This window comes from Dermacentor silvarum, unplaced genomic scaffold, assembly GCF_013339745.2.
Source record: "Dermacentor silvarum isolate Dsil-2018 unplaced genomic scaffold, BIME_Dsil_1.4 Seq15, whole genome shotgun sequence".
NCBI classification, from domain to species: Eukaryota; Metazoa; Arthropoda; class Arachnida; order Ixodida; family Ixodidae; genus Dermacentor; species Dermacentor silvarum.
Genome location: NW_023605761.1, coordinates 22,243 through 44,241, shown reverse-complemented (window position 1 = coordinate 44,241; position 21,999 = coordinate 22,243). Strand labels below are relative to the sequence as shown.

The following is a 21,999-nucleotide window of genomic DNA, read 5'->3' as shown; positions in this document are numbered from 1 at the left end:
AGGCTTTGCATATGAGTCAAGAATGATGACCGCAACTTTAGTTGTTCGCATCTTTTTTTGCAGACCTTTTCGTGCCACGAAGAAGAGCTTTGCAGGATTGAGGCATACCGAAGTGCCGACGGCAGCCCCAACTATCGTCCGGTGTGTCGCCTAGGTGAGTGTTTGCCAAGACTTTTATTGTGCTTTTGCTTTGCCCGTCTTCTGCTTTGTGTGTTTATACTCTGAACTGCCCCATGGCAGTCCTTTGAGCCAATGTGTTGCATAGCTTGGTTTTCAAACATTTCACATTGAGGAAACAGGAGTCATGGAACAGGGCAAAATGAAAAACAAATCACCTGACATGGGCACTCAGGGGGGCAGTGTCACTTGCCACTGAAATGTGCCATAATCATTCTGAGGCATCAGAATAACACTGTTGTAAAGCAGTCAGTAGAAGTACTGGGAAATGCTCCAGCAGCACCCGCCGCGGTGGCTCAGTTAGCTAAGGCGTTGTGCTGCTGAGCACGAGATCGCGGGATCGAATCCCGGCCGTGGCGGCCGCATTCGATGGAGGCGAAATGCAAAAACGCCCGTGTGCTTGCGTTGTATTGCACGTTAGAGAACCCCAGGTGGTCAAAATTAATCCGCAGCCTTCCACTACGGCGTGCCTCATAATCACAACTGGTTTTGGCACGTAAAACCCCAGAAAGAAGAAAAAGAATGTTCCAGCAGCAGCTCTTTGCCGCGTCAAAAGCTGCACTTCATGTGAACTTTGTCCCTGCAAATTTTTAGTCACAATTGTGTTATTTTTTGGGAAGTATAACAGTGAGCTATGTTTTATCCACAAGAGTGTAAAGGAGTTAACTTGGCATCAGTACAACCTTAATTCAGTAAACCTCAATTTCATTGCAAAGTACAGGCCGATAAGACGTAGTGTTTGCCAAGTGCTATTCCTGTGAATGTGTGTTTCTTCACGACAAGGTGTGCGCATTGCCATTGAATAATAAAATTTGTATGTCATGTGTTACTGTTTTGATAAATTAGGGCTGAATGAGACCAATAAGACAAGCCGAAATAAATAGTTTAAGCGCTATGACATTGGTTGGTAAAAGTGTTCCGCTGATCCAGTTTTTGTATATCACTGTTACATTCAACAGTGAACAAGGTAATGCCTGGTGTCCTCTGTTTCTTTTACCATTTCTTGCATCGAAGCTGAAGGAGCACTGACACAACATGTTTTGCTCGTCAAATTTTTTTTTTGCATTAAATGAAGTTTCAAGAAGGCCCTATAAACTCTAAAAAAATTTACTGGTAAGCATAAGAGTCCCCTGGATAACTTATTATAATACTTGTTTCTGTAAAACAATTCTTGCTTCGATACTCAGAAGGTGGATGCCTCACTCTTTCTGCCATCGCTGCGGCTGCTACACACGAGCGCAGGGCTAAGATATTCATGCAGCTGTCTTGTTTATATTTTTACGAGCGATGCCATCACACTTAGTCTTGCTGCTACATGAAATCAGCAAATCTTGCTCGGTCTCACAACATCGTGATAACGCACACGATGCCAGGTCCACCATTTTGAGACCAACATAACTGTCAAATTAAAATATGCAACATTTCTCAACCGTTGAACGTTGCCCCAAGATAAAATGAACGTTGCCCCAAGATAAAATTAGAGGACGCTTGAGCTTCGCCTTTAAGAGTGGAACGCGATAGCGTTATCGGACTCCGTTTGCATCACATTTTTCTTTATGAGTAGGCTTCACTGCAACACACAACGTGGGAAAGCCAGCTTACAAAGACCAAGTTTAAACTGATTCCCTTAATATCGGCTTCACTTTTAAATGCAAATGCATTGCTGGGAAGACGTTTTTTCAGGGACCCTTTTTATTATTTTATTAATTGTTTTTTGTTGCCCGGAGGCGCACGCGTGTCCAAAATTTAGAAAGGCTCGGTTTTCAACATTCTCCTCAATGTTGCCTAAAACCAAAGTACAGCGAAACACCATCAGAATTGGTGGACGCTTAAGCTTCGCCTTTAAGAGTGGAACGCGATAGCATTCAAAGATCCCTGGCTGCTTATCAGGCTTTTTTCTCGTATATTCAAATTACAATCCGACGCTATCACGTCTGTAGGTTGTGGTTAAGTCGTACTTTACGATTTTTCTGACGGATTTTACTTTGAGAAATTCAATTTTTGTTCACTAACGCCATACCCCATGCGGAGGGCCTGAGTGGTCAGGGTGGTTCGGGATGATGTGGTTCGGCATGATTACTTCCACCAGACGCCGATACTTAACGGCGACGCCGGATTTCCTGCGACACGGGGCCCTTAACACTATCGCATTAATATTTGCCAAGTCTCATCCTTTTACGTGTGAGAAGTATTCTGTAGAATTTCTACAACTTGAAAAACAAACAATATAATATTTTAAACAAATGGGTCACATATAAAGAAAAAAGAAAACTGCACTTTCTGCAAACCAAACAAACATTCTAAACACCATCACGAGAGCATTTCAGCAGGAACATGAAAAGGAGCAGAAGTATGTGAAGCTGCAGAACAACACTGGCACAAATTCGTTAGCGGTAAAATTGACGTGTTTCTGCTGTAGCTCGAGGCGACACTTTTGACATGTGCGATTTCACTGTAACAAGCGTTTTTCTCATCGAACAGTGAACAAGCCCGGCCACTGCCCCGTAGCCGAAGTCGAGGCACAGCCTGCAGCTGTGGTCCGAGCCGACTGCCGAGATGTTTGCCGAGTGGACGCCGACTGTCCCGATATCCGCAAGTGCTGCTACAACGGCTGTGCTCACGTCTGCGTCCAGGCTGTCGTTACTGGTGGGACTGTGTTTTTTTGCCTTAAGAATCGCTTCTTTCATCACATTGGTTGTGTACTAAGAGTGTGTGAATATTTGAAATTTGAAATACAAATTGAATACATAATCCCTGCTAGCCAAATCATACTTGTTTTGAGAATTCACAACTTGAAGTTGGCTAACATTTGATATTTTTCGAATATATAAGAGATAAATGCACTTATTGAAATCTCGAGAAAAATAGAACAATATTTGTGAGGACTGTTCCGAATGATTCTGGTGCTGAATAGCTGAAGTTGGTTGCGCAGAGGCACCAGTTTCTGAGCGACCACACAGTGCAGATAGCTTCTGGTGAATAATTTCTAGTCACTCAGTGAGAATGCCTCGCTTTTAGGCAGCGTGTATGTGAATTTGATCCAACTTATTATTTGGTCAGTCTTACCATGTTTGCATTCCTTTGAACAATGTGCAGCGATTCAGTAACCAACTTTTCTCCTTCAGTGAACACAACACTCTTAAGTGCATCTAGCAACATACTGTTTTCTTGTTTTATTACTGTCATTGCCACGGTACTCCATATAGTAATTGAAAGCAATTGTTTATCATTTACAAGCTCCTCAGTTGTTCAGATGTGTAAAAGCCCTAGCAAAAATTCTAATACAAAAACTAATTGCCTATTAGGTTATTGACACTAATACAGTCTATTAGGTCTATTAGTGTATTAGTCTAATAGATATTGGTGTATTAGTCTAATAGGCCTATTAGTCTAGCAGGTCTATTAGTGTATTAGTCTAATAGGCCTATTAGTGTTAGTCTAATAGGTTTATTGCTGTGAAAGAAAATGTTGCGATGCACCAGATAACGAAAAACAGGTAAAATTGCTAGAAGCATTTATTAGCACAGCATGTTTTTTTACAGATTCCTCTTTCGAGATCTTCGTCAGGTCAGCAATCTTGATTGAGAGCTTTTCTTTGACTTCGACCAGAGGACGTCCTTTTGAGGAAGTGGTTAAAATACCTGGGCACAAAAATACACACATATAGAAACAGTTGAAAGCAGGGGTGCTAGTTCTACCACTAAACGTTAATGTGGCACTATTTGCTTCCAAATTAGAATAATGTGGATCGCCAATATTTTAGGGCAGTTGATGTATGCTAGCTCAAAATGTTTATCATAATAAAAAATGACGCTACCTGACATGACAGGACAATTATAAAGCACACAAAATCAACATAAGATGTGTGTTCCATCGAAACTGTAGACAGATAGGAACTCTAGGCAGAAATCTTGCCCAGCATTGTTGGAAACAGGCATGTTATTGCTGCAACGCACACAGCAATCGGCCCGACGGCACTGTACTTACGTCCACTGTCAGGATAAAAAAAAAGAAGAAAACGCTTCATACTGTACTACAGAAGCATAAATAGGAAGTATAATTACCTCGAAATGGTAAATCGGCGCCGGGGAAGACGTTGCACATGATGCACGCTGATAGATCTACAAAGCCGCGAAGGACAGGGGTAAAACAGTTGCCTTGCGTTGTTTTGAAGCATTAACAGCAGCCATAGATAAAACTATCCAAATATACTACTGTACGAATGAGATTGAGTTAAAAGTCATTGTAATAAGCAAACACTTTCTTTTACAGAGAGTACCCCCTCACAGGCGTCTACAACAACGCAGACTCCAATTCTAACTCCTGAGCCAACAAAAGAAGGTAAAACGCTTACTCATTTTTAATACCTGTACCTACTTGCACCAAAAAACAGCTTTGCCTAAAAAAACCTGCAGAAATGGGACTAGGGTTAGTGAGCATAACATTTAACAATAGGGTTCATTGTAGTGTGACCTTAGGATCTGATCTATGGCGTTACGACGAAAACAGATTCACGAGTCGGTTAATTTGATTCAGAATAATCTAACTTGGTTTCTTGCAGACCTGTCTCCGCACGGGCACCGGCCGTCGGAAATGGCAGCACACGCAAAGCCCGAGGTGACAGCCAACGCCGGCTCTGACGTGACGCTGTCGTGCCTCGACCGGCCGTTCCTGATAGTGTCCGTCACGTGGACCTTCCGAGATGAGTCGGTCGAGAGCAATGAGGGGCGCTTCAAGATCTTGGTCGACGGCTCGTTGCACATCTCCCAGCTGACGGGCGACGATGCAGGCCCCTACCGCTGCACTGCCGACGACGGGCACCAGCAGGTGTCACATGTCACCAACCTCGTTGTTTTCGGTGAGTTCAGAAGGAGGTATCCATAGTGCATTCTTCTTTCTTTTCCTCACCAGCAAACTTCAGCAAACTTTGTCAAACCTGGTTGCGGCAGTTCTCATCATCAAGCTGCGTCAATGCAAAGCTGCGTCAATGCATTCCTGACATTGCAGCTGCGTTTGACTGCAAATTGGTAATGTTAAAAGTACTGTTGCATGAAGGTGCATGCAATGTGGGCCTCAGCAGTTTTACACAGAGTGTGCAACAAATAAAACATGGTAACCTGAGTGCACGGCTTTGTGTACTTAGGTTTGTGCATGGCTTCGTGACAGTGAAGAGTGTGCTGAAGGCAGCGCGCTCACACCGTCACATTTAATTTGACGCTGGCAGTTCGGCCCTTTTGTATCCGTGCTGTTTCAGGCATGTGCCTGAAACAGGTCGTTGCTGTTCCCATTGTTAGTCCTTCTGGTCTAAGTCTCGCAGCACTACACTTATTTTTCAGAGGGTAAACGGCGAGATTTGTCTCCCGAGTTGGAAACTCTGAGAGTACAATGGTTGGCTTGAATCATGCACAGTGAAGTACACATAATTTGGTGGAGCTGAAAAAAAATTTCAGAGAAAAAAAAAAAAAGAAATGCCGTGTGGCAAAGCCAGCTTTGCATGAGCATTTATTTGATTCATCTGCTGTGTTGCCTCTGTAGTGGCACTGAGCATGAAGTAATGGTTTTGATTGCAAGCTTTGGTATGCTGCACTCCAGTAGAGGAGGGTGGGGGCAAATGTAGAAACGCTTTAAGTTTTTGTCCAAATGCACACTCTGTATTGTATGGTAAAAGCAACCCAGATGGTCTTAATTAATCGAGAGCCCCTCAATGTGGCATGTCTTCCATAGCCAGAGTGTGAATTTAGGACAAAAACTGCATTCGTCGATCAGGTGGTCTGTATTTGTGCATGGTCATTTGGGATGCTAGCTGCTACAAATGCTATAACAAAGGAAAGTATAGTACTTGGTATGACTTGGTGCACATTGTGTTATTTTACCTTCGTGTAAAGTTCACCCGACTGCATGCCCAGGTGGTACTAACACTGCATGCAAAATCCGTGCATTTTGGTTGTGCATGGTACTGTGTGTGATTATTAATGTTTAAACACTTCCAGCTGCTTTTTAGTGCAAGGGATGTCGCTATTTGTAGTTTAAAATTTAGTCAAAATTTGTAGTCTATTAACACTGTGTAAAGGTGCAAAAATGTTTGGTGTATAACTGCCAACAAGAGGAGGTCTCAAAGTAAACCTTTTAAGGGATCCTCCTATCATTACTGCTTTAACTGATTACATAACAAGGCAGGTGAATAACTTAGCAGCAGGCTTACAATTAAGGGATTAAAAATGCAGAAGCTAAAAATAAGCAGTATATAAACTAAACTAGTACAATTAACACAGTTTCAAACATTTTGATACTATATACAAGATATACACACATCGAGAGAGAAGGAGAGAAACAGAAAGAAAAAAAAAATGCTTGGTGTATTTAGATTTATAACTGAACATTCAAACAAACTCTCATTAATGATATAAAATGCCTAGCTCATTGTACTTGTGTATTCTTGGCTGGGGAAAAGAAATGTATAGCTATAACTTTCTTGAAGCGACAAGAATAGTGGGGTACGAGGGGCTTGATTTTTTGTTAGTCACAACCACACAAAGTTGCCAATGTAGAGAAAGCTTGACTTTATGTGGTTGGGACCAACTTTTCTAAAGCGATAGCAAAAATTCAGACATGAAGTGGGGCTTATCTTATAAGTGAAATAGCACTGCGGTTATGAGCTAGACATGAAACACATGATTACCGAGTCAGTGCGATAATCTACGGACCAGCTGCCATATAAAGTTGCCCTGTCTCCTTCAAATCAATACGCCAGCCATGCCATGGTTCTGCACATACCATGAACCACACATATTTTTTTTGCCGACCTTTTATGCTGGCTGATCTGTAAATCTCCTTGACCTGCCAGAGGAGGGTGGTCCGATAACCTGGTCTTGAATATACTTTGGTAGACTACAGCATTCTAGCCAGTTTGTCTTCCGTTGTTGTAAGCAGGCCTTATTCTTTTTCATAGCATTAACTTATTGCTTAGTAGAAGGCTTTCATCAATCTTAATTTACATGGAAAGCACCTCTGCCAGTACAATATTTTCAGCATTATTGTAAGCTTCAAGTTCAAGCTGCTGAAAAGAAATCACTTGACGTCGAAATATTCTTGTCCTGAGCTAACCTGTAACTCCAATGCTAGGGCACAGGGTCTTGAGGTGACCTGATTGCTACGTGCATTCTAACACTAACATTGCAAATGAAAGGGCATAGAAAAGTGTAGATGTGCAACCTGGAGCTAATATACAAATGAATGCTATTCTGCACCATGCACTAAATGCACAAAATTTGCAAGCTGTATGCAGTACACAAAAGAGTGGTGGCTTGCATCTTTGTCCAGTCCGTTAGGTTAAGAGAGTGAATATTTAGATTGGCAGTTTTGCAGAAAACATGAGACGCCAACTACGCTTGTTATTTTGTAGCTTCTCATCACTTTCTTAGCCCTACGACACCCTTGCCTCATACCTTTCTATTTTGCCCTTCATTTTGTGTTGGAGTAGTACTTCAGTTGTAGGTCAGTAGTCGAACCTCTATATAACGAAATATTGGATATAATGAAACATTGGATATAACAAAGTAAGTTAGAAATGTTTCTCATCAATATTGGCATGTAGTGAATGTAACATAGAATATAGTGAATATAACAAAGATGTTTTCACAATGGATGCGACTTCGTTATGACGAGGTTCAGCTGCGTAGTGCATTTACTCTTTTCTACGTACTGTCTTGTGCATGTTGGAATGCTGCAAGGTATCTTGAATGAGTTGCCTGTTTTGATAGTGTGCTTTGTTGTAGCATAAACAGCACACCACTGTTAAACACTACACTAACCCTGCATGCACCTTCCCCTCTCTCATTTTCCTCCTTGCAACCCATTTCCTGTCCCCCTCGACGCATGGTTCCTGCCACCACAAAACTCGCCGTCACTAACCCCTACCAGTGCCGGCGACAATCAGGCCCTCGAGCGCGACGGTGACCGTGACCGTGTCAAGCACGGCACGGCTGGCATGCTTGGCCGTTGGCTACCCGACTCCCGTCGTACAATGGTACCGGCACGGCAAGCAGCTGCCGCAGCGGAGCGCGCGCTACGCCCAGCTAGCGGACTTCACGCTCGCCATCCAAAACGTCACGCTCGAAGACGAGGACATTTACATGTGCCGCGCGTACAACTACCATGGCAAGCCGGCCGTCTGGAAGGTGTCCCTCTCCGTGCTGCCGTTGAGTCGGGAGCCGACAGTGCCGGGACGCCGGCGGCGCCGCGGTCATGGCTCACGGGATTCATCATTCCGGCGCACAGGCAGGAAAATATACCTGACCGGCAACGGTGCGTAGCAACGCACAGGGGCGCGAGAGGATGGGAGCGGTCACTCTATACTCAGCGTGACCGGCAGCCTGTCTTATCGCGATGGCCATGCTTTGAGTTAGTTGTATATGAAATTCAGGAAACTGTGTAGCTAGTGCGCCTCACTTCAGACTTTTTTTTTTTTTTTTTGTCCTTAGGTCGTTGTCATGGCAAGAATGGTTTATGTGCATTTGAGCACAAATTGAGCACATTATATCTTCCAGAGTATCATCTGCCTTAGCAAAGTTTTCAGTGTGTTCTTGAATCGCTATACAGATTGCAGATTACAGGCAACCATAACTTCTTCGATTGCTTGTCAAAGGAACGCAAAGTGTGAGGCTGTTACTGAACTACATTTCAGGAAGCTATCTGACGTCTTGGAGCTCATGGAAGATTACAATTTGAGTAAGAAATGGCGAGGCTTAAGAAGTAATTTATTGCAATCGTAAATTTAAGTGATAGAGTTCGAGCCTCTGGCACAAGGTGCAGCACAGGAGAATTCTAGTTAGCCTGACACCGGCTTTTTGTATCACAATGTCTGTACATATGTATGCACATGCTTTTCATAACATAAAGACATAGCCATACAGGATCTGTTTTCCTTTTCATTTTCTGACCAAGTTTTTGTGGCCAATCAAGAACTTGACGCAGTAGCTGCCTGTGCAACTTTAGAAGTTACGAACTGCCACGTTCACAATAAACATCCATCTTTATTAACTGAATTTTTGTCACTTCGAAGACGGCACAGATGGCAGCGCCATGTCTTTCTGGTTGGTAGCCAAAAGGATCATAAAGGCAGGACCATACTGAAATTGGTTACTTCGCTCATTCTGCAACCTGAACAGGCAGCGTGAGTATGTCGCTGCAAGACAATTTGCGTTACAACGCTGGTGGGAAGATACACCGTGCATCTTAGGTCTTTCCACTATAGCATTCATGCACGAATGGATTGCCGAGATGTAGGCTGAGCAGGGATCATCCCAAACTTCTGAGGTTTAGCTCGTCGCCAAAAGTGCGTGAGCTGCAGTTCATTGCAGTTACGGTGCACCTTCCCCAGCAGAGCCAAAATGCACAAAACAGAATAAAAGACTTGTGAAAGCCAAGTGTACATATGTCACTTCCAATAGGCCAGTGTTGTATATTTGAAGAGTATCTGTCACTTGGTCTTGTGCGTCTGGGAAGGTACGTGTTTGGCTTAACTTGGCTTAACTGCTTGGAAAGAGATTGGAATATAAAGTGCAATATGAACGGTAGTAAAGTTACTCTGCAGTAAGGTTGCTTAAGCTTGCTTCTGAGGCATGTCAGCTAGACACTTATAGAGGATGATAGCTTGACGCTTTTTACAAGTTAACAAACTTCATAGTGAAAGGTGGGTGCTTTACGCAGATCTGTGCTACATATTTAAGCGCTAAAAGCTAAAATGTGCTGCTTTTGTGACAAAATTCCACACAACGAAATGGTGGGAATAGGTTAGCATGGTGACATTAGAGTTTGTCAATTAGTGTACATTATGTTCTTAATATCAAAAAGATTGTGTTGCCAAAAGCAAGCACACTTACATGTCACGAAAGAGAATAGCTCTGTAGAATGTGATTTTATCATGGTACTTTTAGACAGACAATGTTGCAGTTTTGCAAGCCTTTCTATCTGTTGATGTTAGTTAAATTTTTTCTCCCAGGACATCCAGGCAGAGGATTCTTCAATGTGTCGTCGCCGTACGGTGACACTTTGCAATCAGGGAGGCCAACTTACATAGGTTTATTAGAAAAAAGTAGGATACATCGACTAGCGGCAGCCGATTATCTTCTCCCTCGCTTCGACCCTCTCATGTCTACACATCTACACACTCTTTTAAAGTACCATTGCGAATTGGGATGGTACCCTTATTTTACCCCTTATTTTGATGGGTACACAAATTCTACCCATAAGTTCTTGTACATGACATGTCTTTTCAAAGTAGGTGGTACCGCCAACAATCCACATTGTTACCGCCTCCTTTTCTAGTCCGGTTGTTGGAACACACAGCCCAACACCTAAATGAATGTCACATGGCCCTCTTGCTTGTAGTTCACACACCTCGGTGCAACTGGCATGCCCCGCGAACACATAGATCATCCCATGAGCCACCAAACCCAGACATTCTGCAGAATCATACTTGCTTGTGACGTTGCCGCCAGGTCTCTCGTTACGTACATATGCTTGACGGCGTAAACTGTGTAGTATCTCCCACACTGAAACGGAAATGCCGCCACCTCCATCCGTGCTTGTGTTTGTGTTAGCCCACAAGAACGTGCCTATATGCTGCTGAGTGTGACACGCACGCGGTGAGGTGGCTGCTTGGCCTCCCTAAATGCAGAATGCTGCCGGACGGCGATGAAGATGCTTGGAAGAATCGTCTGCCTGGAAGTCCTGGGAGAAGCAACTTAACTATGTGTTTCATAATATACAATGGGATGCACTGCCAGCTAGCACTGATTTGTAGTCCAATAGCTATATAACATTTCATGGCTGCAGATGAAAAAAAAAAAAAAAAATTGGCATTCTGCCTCATCTGGTTTGTGCATGCAATCAACATGTGATAGCCTGACCTTAGTGGGACAGCAATATTGGTTTGCATTATCTGAAAGTACAAATTAAAGGAAGTCTCTAATAAGCTCCTAACAATTGTATGGCTACTTTGCGGGATGTTGTTATCATGCCCAAATTAAAAAGCAGGCTGAAATAACCTCTTCACATAAACTTCACATTGTGCACAGACCTTGAACGAGAGGATGGCACACATACATATATACTAGTTAATTGCTTGTGTGTGTCAATTACACATAGAACTATGTACAGTCTAACGTCGTCATAATAAAGTTGCATCCGGCACGCAAATACGTTCACTATATATTCAATATACATTACAATCATATATTCATTACACGTTGATATTGGTGAGAAACGTTTCAGATTGACTCTGTTATATCCAATAATATGTCATGTCTGGCTTCGTTATGTCGAGGCTCAACAATATATAAATGCGTCAAACCTGCATAAGTTTCACAGTGGCCATAGATGCTCACAGTGTGTGCAGAAATGTACAGTGCACATACAGACAATGAATGAGAACGTGAGACACACACTTGGTCTGTCATCTGTGTTTACTGTATAGCACATCCAAACATGTCAAACCAACTGGATTAGCCTTGTGGCACATCATCCAGAGTAACCAGCCTTGATATAGCGAAGGTTCACTGCATTAAGATGACGCTGCGCTTGTGAGGGGTTACTGTGAAGAAGGAAGGCAGCTGCTCATAAAACAGTTGCCACTGGCACTTCTTTTTGCATGGCTGCACTTGGCTTTCATGCATACTCGTATGACTTTAATCATCATCATCATCAGCCTATATTTATGTTCACTGCAGGACGAAGGCCTCTCCCTGTGATCACCAATTACCCCTGTCTTGCGCTAGCTGATTACAGCTTGAGCCTGCAAATTTCCTAACTTCATCACCCCACCTAGTTTTCTGCCGTCCTTGACTGCGCTTCCCTTCTCTTGGTATCCATTCTGTAACTCTAATGGTCCACTGGTTATCCTTCCTACGCATTACATGGCCTGCCCAGCTTCATGACTTTAATACTGAACATTTATTTCTTGTATAGAGGTTCATCCATGAAATAAAATTGGAGGAATTGTGGCGCTTAAAGGGACACTAAAGGAAAATGTGAAGTCGAGCTACGTCAATGGATTGTTTGTCTAGAAGCCTATAATCGTTTTCCGTGTGCCAACATATAGTTTTTGTTGCGTAGAAAATTGCCACCGAAGGTCCCGCCGCCGCTCCTAAATTTGAACTGCCCGTGCATGGATAAAATGGATTAGTTGACATAATCTTCATGTGACCGGCCTCTGTGCTACTATGAATCAGCCAGTGCCAATGTCACAGGAGAGATACCGCTGTGCACAACAGGTTGTACCACTCTGTTCTTCCAGTTTCGTCATTTTCTCACTTACAAAAGCTCTGTTCTCGATACGAACAATGAATTTGTTATTACAGAAGCCTAAGCCTTAAATATAGTTCGACAATATTTTCCTTTAGTTTCCCTTTAAGTGTTGAGAAAAATTAGTATAAAGCTAGGTGGTACAAGCACTAAACCCTGACTGGGAGTGCTCCCCAAGCCCAAGGTCTATAATTTAATAAATTAAGTAAAAGAAACAAGTTGGTTATAGCTAATATTGTGCAACTTTGTCAGTTCTTTGCTGACTCTTCCTGTTTGCACTGACTGATGGTGAAAAGGTCACAGACCTGCTATTGAGGCAGCATGGCCCCGAGGCTAAAGGCATTTTTTATGTCACCTCAGCAGCTCATTGTCCAGTCTGTCTGTTAAGCGAGGGGGATTTCTCAATTGGTGAGGCTTGATGCCAGTCAAGCCATGACTGACTGAAACATGAATATCTCCTTGCAAGCAGCTTCCATTGCGGGGTGTAAGCTGCGTGACTTTGGAAAGAATTAACACTGGGTGTATGTGCAAGCATGCATGCGTGTGGGGCAAGCATTTTCATTTCATAACTAAAGTCTCCATTGGGAGGTACTGAGTGATTGGTTTAGTGAATGCGGAAATGTTCCTGCTTCAAGCGCAGTATGACAGCGGTCGAGTTCAGGCACTCAGTGAACTCTTTTGCATCTCGTTGCAGAGGTCGTGACAGTCGACGTGGTGATAGCTACCGGTGAGAACCGTGTGGGGGCACCACTGCAGCTTGACTGCTATGTGACCGGCTCTCCCGAGCCACGCGTCTCCTGGCTGCATGACGGCAAGCAAGTCGAAACGGACAGTCATCATGTGCTCATGGAGAACCACACGCTGTTGATTCCGTCGGCGGCGATGTCAGACGGAGGCGAATACTCCTGTCAGGCGGACAATGGCCACAGCAATGAATCTGTCTCGGTTCACATCATCATGGACGGTAAGTCGTGCCATGAAAGTGACCTTTGTGGGGGTGGGGTCTCCTGGCTATTTTGTGCCACATCCCAGCAGACGCTGGCTTGCCCTCTTTCCATAGCATTCCTCCAGCCTACGGGATTTCGTAGAAATTGTCTCTAAGCATTACTGTTCTAAAGAACAAGATTGGGCAGTTGGTGTGGGTTCATAATTGTGTGCAGTGCAAAACAATCTCCAATGCTGGTAAAGCAACTATTTTCTTTACCTGTATGATTTTTTTTTCTTTGCCCATGTTCGCTTGCCTGTGTTAATTGCTTTGATTATTTGCTTTTGTTTGCCTTGTCATCTGCTAATTTACAGTTCTCTGCTTTTTCCCTAACCCGATGTAGCGCTGTAATAGAGCTGCAGTATGTATAAATGAATGAATTAATTGAGGACCGAGGGTTCAAACAGGAACAACACAAATCAACACTTGTCCTGCTTCAACCTTTGAACCTATTGCGTTTCTTCGCACATAGTCTTTAAGACACCTTTAAGACAGCTTTAAGGCACCTGAGCAAAGGAGATGACAAAGCACTTAGTCTGGCAGTATATAGAGTCATGGATTTTAGTAAATCGTATTTAACATAAGTGCACTTTTTAAGATTTTTCAGTTAGGTAGGCAACAGCAATGGGTTTCTTCTGTGTTGTTTAGAGAGTGCCAGCATTCAAGTGTAAAGCATGCCTCATAAGCCCGACTGCATGGGGTATCTCCACACAACATTTTTTTAATTAATAAGGAAGCATTCATAACACTTTAATCATAGCTTTCAGTATTTAAAAATACTTTTAGTTACATTCAGTAGCCCCTTTGCCGCAGCTTGCAAGCATGATAATATCATGAGCTGAAAAACTTGTCATGGAGTTACATTCTGACAGTTGCTGCTGGTGCCAAAATATCAGCACAAGTAAGTGCCAAGTGCCCTCAACGAATGTCAACATTTTTGCAGATATCTACGTTCCGGAGTCGTGCACTGACAGCCCCCGCTTTGCCAACTGCAACCTCATTGTGCGTGCTCGTTACTGCACGAACAAGCACTACTCAAGGTTCTGTTGCCGTTCGTGCATGCTCGCTGGCCAAATTCACCCTGATGCCAATGGGCATACCAACGGCAATGGTAATGGCTATGGCAATGGTAATAGCTATGGCAATGGATATGGCAATGGTTATGGAAACGGCTTCAGCAATGGTAACGGCTTTGGCAATGGCTACATCAACGGATACAGCAATGGAAATGGCCACACCAATGGATACAGGAATTCCACCGGAAACGGGAATGGGAAGGTTAATGAACTTGCCTAAGCAAATGTTGTCGATTCTGCAACTCAGGGTTGTTATTTTTTTTCCCCAGTCTTTTTGTATTCGATTTTCAATGGTCTAAGCTCTCTTCTGAGTTTGCAATAACTCTTCGTTTTTTTTTTTTTACATAAATTGTGGTGATTGTGGCACTTAGTGCATGTGCCTTATCATGGAAGTGGCAGTTTATACCATTGCATCATCTTGTTGTTAACAAGGTTCTTCCTTCTGGACTCAATTCAGAGCCTAGTGTCAACACATTTGCCAGGACTGAATGTAAACATCTTTGGTAAGACGTCTGACTGCCACTTGAAAGAAATGCAGAGTTCTCAGCCTTAAGAACAGCATCAGGTTGATAATCAAAACCGATTGCGGAAGATGCAACATTCTCAGCCTCAGGAACAACATCAGATTGATCTAATCAAAACTGATTTCTTAAGATCACTTGCAATTTTTACACTGATGTCTTAAAAAATTATTTCATTGTATCATGTAATTAGTTACTCCCTAAGTGTGACATAGTTCCACAGGCTGTTGTGTTCCTTTGTACTACTTTGAGAAATGCACTGGCCTGGTGATAAGCTGACGTCAGCTTTGTACGATGTCATTTGGCATGCATTTCCCCGATTAAGTGGTCCCTGAACTTGTTTTCTCCACTTTCTTACATGTGTTGCTTTAACACTGCATTACCTTGCAGAAGTCATATGGCTTTGTGTGCAATACGTCAAGCCTCAGAAAAAGAAAACACAAAAGGCATTGCCATGCAGTAGTTAGTTAAATCAAAGATTGGGATGTCATTACTTGCGGCATATGCACTTTCGAGAAAAGAGGTACTGCTGAAGCACCAGTGAAGAACTGAGGGCCTGCAAGAAATGAATGCCACTTATTCTTTTTTTCTCTTCTTTGTTCATTATATACACAAATGAATTGCACTTAATATGCAAATTCCTTTAGTGACAAGAGCTGTTACTTAATCTGAGCTTGGGGCCCACTTGTCATTACAAACGTGCCTACACAGCCATTTGTGCCATTTTTAAAGGATGCTTGTTAATTGCGCCGAGTTCCTACTCAAAGTGTTGCGCTTTGATGTTGCCAAACAAGTTTCGTTATAATGGGCAGGACCGGGGCTTCATTACATTACATAACTGGGGCTTCATTACAAAAGTGTGCTGATGGAACTTGCGTTTTAAGCGCAGAAATCATTTCTTGACGCACGCAGCAAGAAACTTTAGCAGATATCGATGGGAACCTTATCTGTAGTCAGTGCAGTATTACCCCCACAAGTTACGCTCCCCACATAATGTGTTCCATGTGCTGTGCTTGTTTCGCAAAACACAGGTTCTAAGCCCAGTGGCCACAAGCAATATGCACCTGCCGGTAATGTTACTCGCAGACTGCCAAACCTTGATTGCGTGTCTCGTTTTTTGCCTGTGGTTTTGTCACGGTGAGTTCTGCCGGGCGATCCGGAGGAGTTGCGTGAATCCTTAAAGTGAGCGTACATACTTGCGAATCTCAACATGCCAGACACGAAAGAAATGCTCTGCGCCAGATCATAGTAGGTCGTTGGTTACATTCCGACACCTAAAGGCGATGGAATCCCTGTGATTGCAGTTGTCAAAACTTGACTATACCGCTGTAACCTGCTTTATTGAAAAGCTCGTTGAATAATTGTCACCAACCTAGTTTGAGCCTCGAAGGCAGCAAGTGCAGCGGCAGGAGGAAAAAGCAGTATGTCTTGCACAAATGCTGACATACAGTGCTGAAATGAAACAAACTCAGCCTCTCAGCTGATGGAAGTGACATGGCATTTCGTTGACGTTTCGGCCAAGTCTGTGCTCCAGTGATCAAGAAAACAAGTTATCTGCTCTGGAGGAGTAATTCGATTAGAAAATAACAGTGGTTAACATGAACTCATTCTAAGTACACCCGTTAAAAAAAAACAAATCTTGTGCTACAGAATGCAAGGAATCCGCCCCTTCTGGATCGCCCTGTGGAATGCGCCATCACTTTTGCAATACTATATACCCAACACTGCCACTGTGTCATATTACAAGATGCTCTAGTCTGTCACCACCACCTCTCCAATGCATTCCACGAGAGATGAGCATGGAACAGCATTTGTGTATGTTTTTTTTTTGTATGTGTTTGTGTTGTTGTCCTTCCAGTAGTGTCCCCTGCGCAGTGACTTTGTTTTGCATTTTGTTCATTTTCCGGGAGCAATTTTTCAGTAGCCTGTAGAACAGGATTTTGTGCTTCTTATACTGATTTACTTCATTTTAAGAACTTTACTCTCACTTTGCCGCTTTCACTTTTTTTACTTCACCCTTTGCTCATCATAATGCTGCCGGAACGTGTGTGTAGATGCGATCGCAGCTGCATTGAACTTTGCCTCATGATCATGAGCTCAAAGTGAGCAAACTTTACAAGTTCCCAATCCTATTTCTCATCATTTACGGTAACTGTACTGCAGTCAGAGATAAGCACTCCTGTTATATGGTCTTGTAGTACTTACGTGAGCTGTGCAGTCATATGCACATGAAACACACTCCAATGCAATCACTAGAATGTGCATGGAGTAGACTGCGAGCTTGCTTGCATGCAAAGGATACGTGGACATTTACGTGTTCCTAAGAACAGCTGGATCATTGCCATAGAATGTCATTGCCTTTTGCCAAATTGTGAACAATCCAGTGCAGAAGGTAATCTCCACCTGTGAGGCTTCTATGTCGTTAACGCCTCAATGCTGCACTTGATTTCACAATAGCACCATTAATCTACCACAAGACCAAGAAACTCAACTCGGGCGTTACAGTAATGTTTTAGCGAAGCACATTTGTGCAACAATGTGTACGAAACAGAGCATGTGCTTTTGGATCAAGCATAGAGTCTCTGCACACTGCATATCTTCCAAGTTTTTGCAGCGTTTGCTATTTTAAGTGAACTTTCCTTTTTAACCATCTCCCTTAAAACATAAGAGAGATTCATAGCTTATTTGTGTGCATTGAAAGATGCTTTTGAAAACTGCATTTTCTCAGTGGAGAAATATTTTTATTAACCGAGAGATTGATGGTAAATGTTTCTTTTTATTAAATATTGCACTCAAACCATGGTGGCAATGACATTGTTTTGATGTCAATTGCTTTATGGTATTTCTGCATGTTTAATTGTTTTTTTTTTTAGCACAATAAGACCTGGAAGTTCTGAGGTTGCATTTTTTTCCCCGGGTAACTGCATATATACTGTGTTCCTTTTTGCCTTGGCTAGCCTTGGCCTTGGCCTTGACCAGACAATTCCAGAACCTATGACATCACAGGAAGCTTGTGAGGGAGATGTCAAAGTAGCTTTACTGCGTGTCACACCTTCACATAATTTCTGGTTGCCAAACCTGTCCTAGTACGTATTTGCAGTTCCAGAAGTGGAATCTACGAATCAAGCTTGGCTTTTTTTTTTTTCGGAGACCACTGCACGGTTCATTGAAGTCTGATGTAGGCAAATCTCTTTGCAAGTGTCTGCACAGGCACAAACATTACGGTGCAGCGATGTTATGCAACACTGAAAGAGATTCATATTGTAAGATCTGAATGATTTCAAGCAAGGCTATGCGTCATTTCATCTCTGGCACACAGCTTGCTTCAGGCCATATAGAAAGGCACAGTACCATTGTTTCATCTATTCTGCCTTACTGTACAGTATTATTTTTTTCCTCTGCAGTTTTTTGACCAAACAAGCTGCAGTGTTGCACTCTGTTGCTTCAGTGAACGTCTTAAACTGTTTTGACAGTATTGTTTCCATGAATATTTAAATGTACTTGGGCATTGGTGCTTTTGGGCACAAATGTCTTTTTTTGTGTGTGGGACAAGTGCTTTCGCAAGTGTGTGTAATCGTCTCGTCTTGTACATATAAAAGATGAATTGGCAGTATATTCTGGCCTGCTGTGTTCTTTCTGCGGAAGCTGTCTGGCACAGTTTAGCCAGGAGCTTTATTTCCTGACACGCTTGTGCACTTCGTTGCATGCCACCTCATCTCGTCACTTCACAAGTCTTTAGATGCATTTCATTTCAAGGGGTCAGCTGACTGTGAGATCGAAGCAGTATATATGTGTGCTAGCAAAGCGTGCTGATTGTGTTCATTTGTGTGGTTGTCATACAGTCAAACCTCAATATAACGAACCTCGATTTAATGAAATTTGCAATGTAACGAACTATTTTTATTTTCCCATCTTAGTTATAGTGAATTAATGAAACCTCGATATAACGAAATTCTCGCTATAACGAAGTTTTCCGCTGTAAGTACAACTTCGTTATATCGAGGTTTGACTGTATTCGGTTCAAGCATGGCAATACAGTAGACTTTTTTCATTCGACTTCGGCTGATTAAATTTCTTCAATTAATTCGATCCCAATCAAAGGTCTCGGCCGGCGCACATGCATTTCAATGGGCCAAAAGTTTAGTTATTTTTCGTCCTGAAGTTGACCCTTGCATGATAATTCGAACTTGGTTCTCCTGCGTGCGCACACATGGCCCCAATGGTGACCCCAGTGGTTGTAGTTTTGGCATTGGCACAGTGAATGCATCAAAGACACTTCCTGCTGAAAACACCGATTTTCGGCCTGTTTTAAACAAATTTTCAAGTGGAAACGGTAGCTGACAATGATGATTACTGCATGTATGAGGCATTTACCAAATGCTTGAGACGCGGCCTCTACAACAAAATGGTCTGTATAACAAAGGAATAATTCTGTCCCAATTCTATTGTGAGCTGTGCAGTGTACCTTTACAACGAAATAACCTGTGTAACGAATGGTTTCGGAGGTGCCAAGCACTTCCTTATAAATGCGTTCGACTGTAGTGCGCAGGGGCCAATTTGGGCTTAAAGTCACAAGTTTTTCTGAGATAGTTCGCACACACTGTATAGTATGCAAGGCTGAAATTCGAAAAAAAATTACCAGGTGTTTTAGCTTGTCCTCAACCAGTAGACAGCAGGTAAGAAAATATTTTTTTGTCAGCCGGTAAAATTCTGTGTCGCTTATTAAACTGCGTATTGACCCTTTTCGCGGCGATTCCGTGGGCGATGCCATGTTTGATCACGTGGTAATGCATCCGTTCGACCGATGGTTCGACGTACTGGCGCCGTCAACGTAACCGGACGCGCGGCCAATGCGCTCCGATACGCCCGGCATCTGATGACGCTCTCCCGTGTACCGATGGACTATGAACGCGCCTTAATGCTCTCTTGTGGTTTGATCTCTAGCTCTCAAGGTGAAAAATGTTGAGTCGCCGACGGCTGCCCGAGGTAGCGTAATGAAGCTTTCGCTTCAATAAACCGAGTGCAGCCACCTTTTCCAAAGTTGCTCTCCGCCAAAGTTGCTTTTCATAACAGTAAAGATTGCAAAAGCATTTTTCCAAAAGGGGAACGTTAGTGATCTGTTCCTACAGTAGAGGTTGCCAGTAGACTCTGCGGGTTGATAGATTGTCTAAATTTGCCTGAACATATAGCTTTTACTCTGCACGTGCGTGAAAAATTACGTGCATTCAGTGCACAACATCAGTAGACTTTCAACCCTAAAGCTCACAAAAGCAGTTGCTCCAGAGGGAATAGCACGTACAGTATGGTCCACAATTACAGAGAACACAATAGTGTACACCACGCAGAATTTTTCCCTCTGTCAAATGTAGAAGCGCTCGGCTTTGCAGCAGTCAACATATGGCTGTTGGTGCTACTAGCTTTAAACACCCTCTTTACTGCGCTGACATTGCTTCAGCCAGCTGCTGTATAGCTGGAGTGCCAACAAAGTGATAGTCGCACATCGGCATGTTCTCTATAAATGTAAACCACATTGTACCTACACAAATACGACTGCAATCATACACGTAGCCACATTCCCGTAGAGTAGCTACATATGCGCACCTTACTTCCAAATCCTGGACACTGCTGCACTAAATAAGCAATTAACAGAGCTATTGCAGGCGCTTTGGACGGTGGTGAACTCGACTCCGATTACGATACCTTCGGACATTTGCATGGAATGGGAAGAAATGGAAAGGCGCTGATGATCCCGATGCCATGTTAGTGTCGTACGTCGACACATGTACTGTAAAATATGTGAAGTGACAGTAACGCTCCGTGTCAGAAGCATATGACACATGAACAGGTTGAGAGAAAACGAACGGACAGTAAGTGCGGTAAACGCAACCTGAAATTTATTCGTAAAGCGTAAACAAAAAAGTACAATGCCGCAATTCTACCGGCGCACACACTCGACGTGCTAAGAAAAGGTAAAAACAACATAGACACCTAGAGAAAAGCTAAAGTCATACCGTGTGCAGTGCAACATTTTCTGCGCTCCCCACGCGATGTAATTCAAAATTTTGATGTTGCTCTAAACAGCTAACTGAGAACAGGGGAGGTATTCTGAATGTGTTCACCTAGTGGACATGTCCATTTTGTCTGCTGTAGAAGTTCTGATTGGCAGGGCTGGGGTGCGCGTCAGGTGAGCTAGATGCCACAGCCAATCAGCACTTCAGCAGCAGACGAAATGGACATGTCCACTAGGGGAACACTTACAGAGTAACCCCCCCCCCCCCCCTCCCGCCAGGTCAGTATGTTTATTACAACTCCTTTGCAAAAGTACCTTTTTCTGCCATCAGAAAGAACCTGCCGAAAGCACACGCGTCGAAAATATATACACATACATATTGCGCGCTCCAGCTAGCATTAGCCGAGTCATTCACAAAAACACAGATTTCAAAATTACTGTTCAAGATCCAATTATAACATTTATGGTGTCCGGTACTCAGAGGTCTGACAACCAAACACCGCAGAATATAGTCTTTTGCACCATGTTTTGTATTACGTTTAATGGCTATAGCAATTTAGGGCACTCCAAGCGAATTTCTGCCGTAGGCGTTGGTGTGGCCGTGAGGTTCCGCATATATTAAGGTATATGTGTGCTATATGCCACGCCATGCTTTATGGCATGTGGTGTATGTGGGTTATATTGCCACACCATGTGTCAAACCACACACCACAAATTGTAGCCCACAAACAAATGTCATGAAACAAAAAACAGACAGCCTTTTATCTTAGATCGTCTCAGACCTAAATACTAAAAGTGCGAAACAATAATGGAGCTCGAACCTGAAAATGATGCATGATGCTTTATTGGCGCGACTGTGCACTACCTCCGGGATCGGCTTTAAGAAAGACGTCGACTTTAATTAATAAACATAAATTGAATTGTCCA

The 21,999-nt window shown here is 43.0% G+C and overlaps 1 protein-coding gene across 1 annotated transcript in view; it reads left to right on the top strand.

Annotated features, from left to right (window-relative positions):
* The window catches only part of LOC119434663 (papilin), a 105,002-nt gene extending 85,929 nt beyond the window's left edge, over positions 1 to 19,073 (top strand). Inside the window, exons 36-42 of the mRNA XM_037701759.2 lie at positions 64 to 154; positions 2,659 to 2,823; positions 4,450 to 4,518; positions 4,739 to 5,035; positions 8,098 to 8,481; positions 13,175 to 13,444; positions 14,409 to 19,073. Coding sequence (XP_037557687.1) covers positions 64 to 154; positions 2,659 to 2,823; positions 4,450 to 4,518; positions 4,739 to 5,035; positions 8,098 to 8,481; positions 13,175 to 13,444; positions 14,409 to 14,761 — 1,629 coding nt within the window. The 3' untranslated portion in view covers positions 14,762 to 19,073. The remainder of the gene's footprint in view (positions 1 to 63; positions 155 to 2,658; positions 2,824 to 4,449; positions 4,519 to 4,738; positions 5,036 to 8,097; positions 8,482 to 13,174; positions 13,445 to 14,408) is intronic.
* The last annotated feature ends 2,926 nt before the right edge of the window (positions 19,074 to 21,999 follow it).